The sequence below is a fragment of the Mesitornis unicolor genome, unplaced genomic scaffold (assembly GCF_000695765.1).
Source record: "Mesitornis unicolor isolate BGI_N332 unplaced genomic scaffold, ASM69576v1 scaffold51544, whole genome shotgun sequence".
Lineage (NCBI taxonomy): Eukaryota > Metazoa > Chordata > Aves > Mesitornithiformes > Mesitornithidae > Mesitornis > Mesitornis unicolor.
This window is the reverse complement of record NW_010180409.1, coordinates 925-10,376: the sequence shown is the minus strand read 5'-3', so window position 1 is coordinate 10,376 and position 9,452 is coordinate 925. Positions and strand designations below refer to the sequence as shown.

Sequence of the window (9,452 nt, the reverse complement as noted above, 5' to 3'; positions counted from 1 at the left end):
TGACAGGTCTGTAGTTCCCCGGGTCTTCTTTAACAGCATCTTTTTTTCTGCCATATTTGGCAGAAAACTCTGCTTTAGTTCCTCCAAGCAAATGGAAAGCTCACTGAGCCCACACTTGGTCGCTGTGTCTGTAAGAGAAGACAAATCAAATATGGCTTGGAGTCTGTAAGGCTTTTCTGCCAAAGGGTCAGGGGACCTCCTGACTGGTACTTGCAGAATTTTCACTTCTTCTGTAATTTGCCAACAATGGAATATTCCTTCTTTACCCACCATGATCTAGCTGTGGAACTATGAGATTCCCCCTCCTGATAGTCACACGGATACGAGGACCATGAGCATATTAACTTGGCTTCTCTGGCAGATGTGCCCATTGCATGTTACTTCGATGTATCTGATACCTTTTGCGTGGTGCTGCGCATTACAGTGGAAGAAACAAAATGTTCATAGAACAGTATCTGCTTTATCTGGGAGAATAAATTGCAGAAGCCAGATGTCCTCTTACACATGAAACTCTATCCATCTCTTGTATGGTTTCTTTAATATGGCAGAAAATCCATGAGCTGAGGCTGAAGTTGCAGAGCTGGCATTTCCTCTTCCTGTTCCTGGCTGAATTTACTGCCTCTCTTCCTCTCCCCTCAGAGAAGCAGGCAGGAGCTTTGGCCCTCTTGGACAACTACTTCGTTGCTTCTCTCTTGGATTTCCATCCTCTCAGAAGAGGTCTTTGACCATTTCTGAAGTCCTAGAGTTTTATGTTCTATGCAGGAAAGTAATTTCTCCCATATTCTGCCTCTGCTTTCCAGCTGCAAACTGGAGATAGTGAAACTAACCTGTAGCAACTGCTTTGAGATTGTTGCTGATGTGCTATATGTGAGCTAGCCATTATAATTTTGATTTTTGATGTTGTATATGACTTATCTGCAGAAGAAATAACATTACTTATTTACTGAAATAGAATATGATCATACTTCAGTAAAATAATGGGCTTTTTTAAGAACAGAACTATCTCAATGTGTTTTATTAGTTATTGAAAATTATCCCAACTCAGTGATCTTTATTAATTATTTCTTCTCCTACAAATCTTTCCTTAGCAATTGGAACTGTGTCAGAGATTATATAAACTGCATTTTCAGCTGCTGTTGCTTTTTCAGTCCTACTGTAAACTTATTGGACAAGTGCATGAAGTCAGTTCCATGCCAGAGGTATGTAACGAACTATGAATTCTTACACTGAAAATACCACTTTACCCTCATGTTCTTTTCTTTCTTTCTATGGAGTTACACCAAAGATTACACTATTTCACCCTGAATATTAAGTCTCCAAACAAAACCCTACAATACACCAGCATCCATGTTAAATTATAGTCAAGATGCTGTATTTTTTGTAATTGACTGTACTTTCAGAGACTGGGATCTTTTATGCATTCAGTCTTCAAAAGTCATTTACTGAGTGGTTGCAAACTAGAAAACACTTCACAAGAACATTAGTGTTAGTGTAGTTTCAGCAATTGCATAAAATATGTAATACTTGGAAGTACCTTTGAGGTGATCACTTTAAGTTGAATGATCATCATTTAAGGAATGATAGTAAAATAACTTGCCATTCCATATATATTTTTCTCCTGGTGAGGGGGGTGTGTGTGTATATATATATATATATATATATATATAAAAAACTATTGAGAGGTAGAAGTGGGGTTTTTGCTTGTAACTGTAAAACAAAATGTCAAGCTATAAAATGGATTTTATGACAGACTCTGGTAGTTTACAGAATGTCTATAAATGGAACTGGTTTGTTTTATCAGATGATGCTGTAGCAGTACAGAGAGTTTGAATACTTACTGTATCTTAAGAAACTGTTCTGAAGGCTGGCTCCTAATGTGACAGCTTTTTAAGAGAAAACAGGACAGTAGGCATCCAGTCTTGGAGTAGTCCAAGTTTTAGAAGTATTTTGTGTTCCTTATAAGACGATTGATTTCTGTAACTGTATTTTACAGTTATGATTTTGTTAGATTGTTATAAATCATGCAACTGGGGAACAACAATATGAGAAATAGCTGTTTCACCATGATACTCACATTTTGCTGGAACCATAAGCTACGATTTAAAGGAAGCTGCATTGTTAGTTCATGTGACAGTGGTTATTGTTAGTGTGTATGAGCATGCAAAGGCAGATCTTTAGAAATGAACTGTTCACTTATGAATTAGTGAGTCTTGTGCCATATTAACTTCTCAGCCTGACAGAGGGTTATACAATTCCTGTCCCTCTGTTAATCATACCAGATCCTGCATGTGTTTTGTAAATAGATAACATCATTGCTAGAAGTATGTGTTTTCTTAAACTTTTTCACTATGATATGAAAAAAGTAGCAGGGGTGAAAAATAAGATTGTTTAGATGTGCTCTTGCATTTTAGCAAGCCAGAAATACAGCACAGAGTTAAAGGAAGCACAAAGCTTAAGCATCTGCAGTTTGTGTTTTCCCTATGTTGTACAGAGCATGGAGATCAAGAAATGTCCCTGTGTTAAAATGGGGGCTTTTCCGTAATGTGTACATCCACTGTAGTAGAACAGACTTGAAATCCCTGCTCCCTTCAGTGCTTATGGAGAATGAAAATGCCCATCTCTCATCTTCTCTTGGAACAGCTGTTAAATATGTCAAGAGAACTGAGTGAGTTGAAGAAAAATCTTAAGGATGCTACTGCTGCAATCGCAGCTGAGCCTCTGACAACAGAATCGGAGCCCACATTCAATTCTACGGAAGCAGCTATTCAGTCCATGCTGGAGTGTTTGAAAAACAACGAACTTGTTAAAGCTGTCCGACAAATAAGAGAATGCAGGCAAGTTTTGCTACATGGCTCATATTTTAATAGAATAGCAAGCATTTATTATCTTCTTAACTTTATACTAAAGTAAGTGTGCTGGGTCAGCATAATTAATTTAATATGTTTCAAGAAGATACATGGGGGCACTGATAGTAACTTTTGCAGGGTTGTGCCACAAGTAACAATATCAAATCAGTAATACAAACACATATGCTTGCAACAATGAAGATGTTTAATTAATTGCTTTTGGCTTATAAGCGTGTGTGAGTCAGTTCTCCTTTTAGAGACCTCTATCCCTTCATTTCCATATGAGCTAATAAACCCATAGTGATACACACATTCTTTCCCTGTTTGATTGCAGGATTTTGTGGCCCAATGATATCTTTGGAAGTAGCTCTGACGATGAAGTCCAGACACTACTGAACATCTACTTCCGGCACCAAACCTTGGGTCAGACGGGCACCTATGCACTGGTGGGCTCCAACCAGAGCCTGACTGAAATCTGTACCAAATTAATGGAACTGAATATAGAGATCCGTGACATGATTCGCAGAGCTCAGAGTTACCGGGTCATCAATACTTTTCTTCCAGACTCCAGCGTTTCCGGCACAAGTCTCTGACAGGACTTTTGTGTCCTCTTTCAAGCTGGGAGTGCTGCCCTGTTGGAGTGAGGTGGCTCAATGTCTTCTCAGCCTTACAAAGGTTTGGTCAAACTGTACTCACTCTTGTTACATTTAGGATTTCTTCTAAAAAGAGATGGGCTGAACTTCAAATGTGTAGCAATACTGTAAGGACAAAGGTAGCATAGAGCATCTGGGACAACATCCTTTGTTCTCTGTTGAACAAAAATCAGTTAGCATTTCACTGAGCAACTGCAACTCACTACTGAAGAAGTGACTTCCATTGCATACCAAAGCCTACTACACTGAACAATACTTCCTTTATAGCAAATTAATTTTAGGTTGGCAAAAGTGCAATGTTTCCTTCACAAAATAATATTTTTTGTTAAGAAAAAAAAAACTTGTACATTTTTCCTTTTTTTTTTTCTCTTATTTGGTTGAGTGAAAGATGGGCAGAATGAAGCTGGCCACAGAATCTCGCAAACTTGTTGGTCAAAAGCTGAGAGCCTGTGTTTATGAAACAAATTGTAAATGGACTACAGTTTAATGTACACTGTAATTTGAATATGATTACTGTATCTTAAAACAACGAGCTGCTATGAAGTACATTTCCTAATGTTACTAGGCTACTGTCTCTGAAGGTACTGGATCATATTGCAGAGGTCTGTTCTTAGGCCACCCAAGCCTCATGAATGGTCTTGGTAGGTTTTCTTTTTTTTCTTTTTTTTTAAAGGACCTTGGCTGCTTTTTACTAGAGGGTTGCTTTTATGAATATATTTATACTATTAAAGGATGGTTGATCTAATTTAACTTGCCGTTTTGTAGGAGAAAGTCCCATCACAGAGTCAAAGCCTTTGACCTGTTATGCATGCATATTTTTATTTAATATAAATTTTGAGTATAAAAAGTAAAAATATTAACGTGAAATGCAAGTTCTCATGTTAAGTTTCTTTAAATAGATGTCTTATTTTATTTGTAATGTCTATATAAAATCATACCTGTATGGTTTTTTCTTACATTTAACTGCTGTCCAGTGTTAAATGTATGCATGTAAATCTGTTGCACATCCAAGACACTTTTATTCTGACAACTATGTAACTTATTCACTCTGTAAATACACTTACCATTTTTGTGAAGTAACTTTGGTTAATATTTGGATCAGTACATCCATTTAACTAAAATATAAAAGTCATATATAATCACAACAGAGTATGTGCTTGTTGTGAAGATTGTGTTCTTGTCAGGATCTATACTGCTGTGGATGGTATCAATGATCAGCAGCCTCCAAAGGGCACCTTTGTCATTGTTTATGGTGTTCATTACACTGAAAGAAACCAGTGAGAAATGTAAGATTTTTTTGTCAGTCTTTAATTACAACTCAAGCAAGAAGAGTACAGTTTCGTAATTGAAAAAAAATCCAAAATTGAGCTGAAGGTTTGTTTCTGTTAAAAACATTAGTAATGGTCCTATTTGGTCCAGCACTGGGTTTTGGTGAGGTTCTACTTGACTGTTCTCATGGTGGAAAAGCTTTTCCTTTATCCATTCTGAACCTATCTTGTTTTGTCCAATACACGCTGTCTCTCATCTCCCTACCACAAGCCACACTGAAGGGCCTGGCTCCATCTTCCCTCAGTAACCATTACCTGGCAGGGGGCTGTTGGGTACCCCCGAAGTCTTTGCTTCTTCAGGCTGGATAAGCCCTGTTCTTTCAACATCTCCTCACAAAACAAGTGCTCCAGCTGTGCGACTAGCTTAGTGGCATCCACTCTACTCCTCACAGCTGATCAACAGCTTTCTCATATAGAGAGCCCAAAACCGGATACAGTAACCTAGATGTGGACTCATGAGTGCTGAGTAGAGCGACACAATCACTTCCCCTGCTCCACTGGTTTAACTTCTGTTTGTACAGCCCAGAATGTTGGCTCCCTTTGCTGCCAGGGCCCACTGCTGGCTCACACCCAGCTCAGTGCCCACCAAACCCCAAGGGCACTTTCCAATGAGCTGCCCCCAGCCCAGCAGTCCCTTGTCTGTATCACTACAAAGGGATCTCCCCATCCAGGGGTAGGAACATCCTCTTGGCCCTACTGAGTATCACAAGGATCCTGTTGTCCCATCCCTCCAATCAGCTGAGATCTCTCCAAATGGCAGCAGTGCTCTCAGCTGTATCAGCTGGTCCTTCCAATTTGGTGCCACCTGCAAACTTTACAAGTACACTCTGTTACCTCTTCTAGGTCACTGGTAATGATGAACAGGACAGGTCCCAGGACAGGCTACTGCTGTACACCATTTGTTACTGTCCTGCAGGTATAGTACAATTGGTCCTCCACTGGGTGTGAAGACTTCCATGAGTTCCTTCCAACCTGAAGTATTATATGATTCTTCACAGATACAACAGAACTCATGATGTAACAATCTAGCTGGCTTGGCATGATTTCTAGACTTTGAGTAGAAATCAGTGCATGCCAAAGCAAGCTTCACTGAAGTCCTAGAACATGACCTACAGTAATGCCCCACTGTGCTTCTATGAAATACAGTTAGAATTGACTGCATTTTGTCTCCATGACTGTACATTCAGTTACTCCTTTAAGTTACATTTAAGCCACATACCCTGGAAATACCTTATATGACTAGAAATCTTCTGAGGCAGAAGCCCCTATTTGAACTGGGGGCACAGGGGCTTAACGTCTCCAAAAAGCAGCAGAACAAGTCCCAGCTCAAAAGGTTTTCCCTCCTCACTTGGGAAAACACGTGAAACGTCTACTTCTCGTATCTTACAGACAGTCTTTCATTATCAAGCTGCTGTGATTTTATTTTTTTCCCCCCTTATTTTTTACAGAAGCCTTTACTCCTAACTTTATGGTCCAGAACATTTATTTGCATCTTCCACACAAGTTCAGTTTGAGGGACCGAAGGAAAAACTTGCTACTGCAGTTTTAATCTCAGCAATCCTTAATGGCAGACTAAAGAAACAAAACGCATTTTCTTTAGAGCGTCAAATAGGTTCTGTTTCCTTCCAGATACGCTTTCCTCTTTCATCACAGCAAGATGAAACTAAGGGGTAACAAACTAGTGCAAACTTTTATTGAACTTTATTAACAGCATATACTCAATGAAGTTAAATACTTTATAAATACTACAAAAGTCTTTATCCATTATCCAATGCCAAGTCAAAAGCCTAAAGTCAAAACACTGCCAGAGACTGACAAAGTGCAAAACAAAAGAGAGCACACAGATCAGACAATGTATTTGAAGCTGTAAGTGTTATCACAGGACAGCCTCTTGCCTTTGCAGCGCCCACAAAGTTCTTGGCGATGAGGTCTCTTCAGATCAATGTGTCTTTTCTTCTGAGGGCAGGTACAACGAGTCTTGAAACAGGTCTTAAGAAACAAGACATTTTATTAGTAGTAGATCAAAGGTGCTCACTTCACATTAGAATGACATTTAGTTTTCCTTAATCACAGCAACACATTTGGTCCAATACACTTAAAAGAGCTTTTATGGTAAAAACTCTGTAGAGTTAAGCTGCAAGAGCCTTCTTCTCTAGAAACACAAAGGCCTACCCTACACATAGCTTGGCATAACACTGGATTAACAGAAAACCATTCTTGTAAGCCACCTGCACAAGGAGGAAGTCGTATCCCACTGCACCTTTCCCAAATAATATTTCCTAGTGCTGTGATGAAAGCAAGTTCTCTTCCAGATAAAGTCAGTATCTAATTCAGCAACTGAAAACTATTAAGAGTATATGACAAATTCTGGCAGTCTTACCAGGATCTGTAACTCACCTGGCACTGGATAGGTTCCACTCGATAGGGATTGAAGCCTTTTTGGCATTTGCGACAGAGTTGCTTGAAGTACACCTCAAAAAAAGCAAGTTCTTATTTACTATAGAGACTTAGAGTGTTCAGTACAGACACATAAATTTATGCCAAATCATCTGATATTTGGTGCCATTCTTACAAGTCTCAGGAGCAAGAAATGACTTGTTAACTACCTTGTTGCTTCCGGAAATGCACCACACATAAGCACTCTCCCATCTGGTCTTGCAAACTTTACAGTGGAAATAGCCATACTTCTGCTCCAAAAACTGCAGAGAGAAAGCTCACTGAGCGGCCTCCAATACCACCAGCACACCCCGTTTCCACAGGCAGGAGGCTCTGTACCGGGGGTGTGCAGCCCGGTGCAGGGAGCCTGGGTGGGGACCACTATGCCTTTTGCTGCTCAAGAGCAGATTTCTCTCCCACCTGTTTAATCATTCACCCCCCAGCCCCTTGCCCAGAGCGGGCTGCAGCAGGTCCCAGCCTCTCCTCAGCCCCTGGTGTCCTAGTGCCGCGCACCTGGAAGGCAGCCCGCCGTCTGGGGACTGCGGCATTCTCCCGTGGGGTCTCTGCCGTCTGCTCCCTCGGCGGAGCGGCCTCTGCCTGGTCCGGCTGCTGCTGCTCTCTGCAACCATCCTCTGCCTTCTGCTCCTCGGGGGTCGCTTCGGACGCCTCTTCATTCTCCCGGGGTCCAGCGGCCTCGGGCAGCGTGAAAAGACGGCGGTCGGGCACGGGTGAGTAGAGGGCGAGGTGCCCTTGGGTGCGGAAGACGGTGGGGCTCAGGGGGCGGCCGACGGGCAGCGTGCGCGGCCCCAGCGAGCACTGCACGGCGGCATCAGCCCGGAGGTTCACCTGCACGCCCACCTCCTTGGTGCTGGCGTGGCGCAGCCGCGGTGCCAACCCGGGGCTTATGTGGGACAGCAGGGCCTGGAGCTGGCCCCGTCGGTAGCTGTCGAGGAAGTCAGAGGACAGGGGTGTGAGGTGCCCCCCCAAGAAGGGGCTGATGCTGCTGCTCTTGCTCTGCTTCCAGCTGGGCTGCTTCACCTTCGGGTCCCCACTGCGGCCTGGAGCGAGGCTGCTCCTGAAGCCTTGGTAGGGGCTGAAAGGAGAACAAACAAAACCCTCCATGATCACAGCCACAGAAAAGTCAGTCATGCTTGTGTCCCTGCCTTGCCTTTATTTTACCTGGGCAGCTGCTGCTAATTGCTGCTAATTGATGGGCAAATTGTCCCCAGCCCGGCGGGGCTGGCTCAGGGTAGAGAGGGTGGCGAGCAAAGACAGGGTTGGTCTTTACTGGTGGCCGAGCTGGACCAGGAGGTGAAGTGTTTCCAGGCACGCAGTGGGTGAAGATGGGTGAAGATCCTGACAGAGAGAAGTAATCGACGCTTAAAAGTAGCACTTCTCTGCAAGATCCTGTAAAGATGAATGGATGTAACACAGCCATAGCTGGGACAGCCATGGCTTTCATGGTGGGGGAAAGGCTGCTCTCTCACAACTTCTGTTCACGGACCTAACAAAAGGAAAAGGGCTGGGAAGCTAACAAAGCCCAGATAAACTGCGTACCCCACAGGCAACTGAGCAAAGTATGCAGGCAATTACATCTCTGAAAAGAAGTCTTTGTCGGTATTAAAAGGTCTGAGCATCCCCATTGCCCCATTACTTGGGGATTGAATATATGCAGTTTTTCTGTCAGCTGTGGTGGGTTAGGAAAGGATGGAATATTTGTACAACACTGGAGGGAAAAACAGTTATACTGGGAAAAGTGGCTTAATACCTGTATAATGAAATAAATTATAGTAATGCAAGCACTTACATATTAGACTAATAGTCCTTCTTCTATAATTACATCAGTTCGGTTCTAAGGCAATATAGTTTAAATTATGTAATTAAATCATCCAAGCTGTGTATGTGACTCTTTAGAGACTGCAGAATCCCCAGATCCCTGGAGTTACTGTGATGTGAAATAATTTCTTTGCATGACTCCTCACCACCTTTATAAAAGTGCTGCATTATAAAATTCAATGGGCCAACAAGATTGGGGTTAGAGAAGAGCTGGTAGGGAGGATGTCTTTAAATGTTTGCAGTGTATTTGAGAAAGATCCTTCTGAAATAAATCAGTAATAAACACCATTTTTATGGAACAAAAAGGGGTGGAGAGTCAGGAAACACACATTCATCGTACTTAAAAACAAGAT

The 9,452-nt window shown here is 42.1% G+C and overlaps 2 protein-coding genes across 2 annotated transcripts; one reads left to right on the top strand and one right to left on the bottom strand.

Moving 5' to 3' along the window:
- Positions 1-628: 628 nt before the first annotated feature.
- LOC104539521 (protein furry homolog) lies at positions 629-4,006 on the top strand. Its single transcript, XM_010183077.1, has 4 exons — positions 629-829; positions 925-1,199; positions 2,641-2,834; positions 3,181-4,006. Exons 2-4 carry the CDS (start codon positions 1,191-1,193, stop codon positions 3,437-3,439), a joined length of 462 nt encoding a protein of 153 aa, XP_010181379.1. The 5' UTR covers positions 629-829; positions 925-1,190; the 3' UTR covers positions 3,440-4,006.
- A 2,492-nt stretch (positions 4,007-6,498) lies between these two features.
- On the bottom strand, positions 6,499-8,385 carry ZAR1L (zygote arrest 1-like). Its single transcript, XM_010183076.1, has 4 exons — positions 7,777-8,385; positions 7,434-7,526; positions 7,225-7,299; positions 6,499-6,816 (listed from the first exon to the last, which is right to left on the bottom strand). Exons 1-4 carry the CDS (start codon positions 8,383-8,385, stop codon positions 6,673-6,675), a joined length of 921 nt encoding a protein of 306 aa, XP_010181378.1. The 3' UTR covers positions 6,499-6,672.
- Positions 8,386-9,452: the final 1,067 nt, after the last annotated feature.

Coding starts and splice junctions, on each gene's coding strand:
- LOC104539521 (XM_010183077.1), top strand. Junction 2,835..3,180: donor CGACAAATAAGAGAATGCAG/GCAAGTTTTGCT, acceptor GTTTGATTGCAG/GATTTTGTGGCCCAATGATA.
- ZAR1L (XM_010183076.1), bottom strand. CDS start 8,385: ATGGAGGGTTTTGTTTGTTCTCCTTTCAGCCCCTACCAAGGCTTCAGG. Junction 7,527..7,776: donor GACGGCGGGCTGCCTTCCAG/GTGCGCGGCACT, acceptor TTCTCTCTGCAG/TTTTTGGAGCAGAAGTATGG. Junction 7,300..7,433: donor GCATTTCCGGAAGCAACAAG/GTAGTTAACAAG, acceptor GCTTTTTTTGAG/GTGTACTTCAAGCAACTCTG.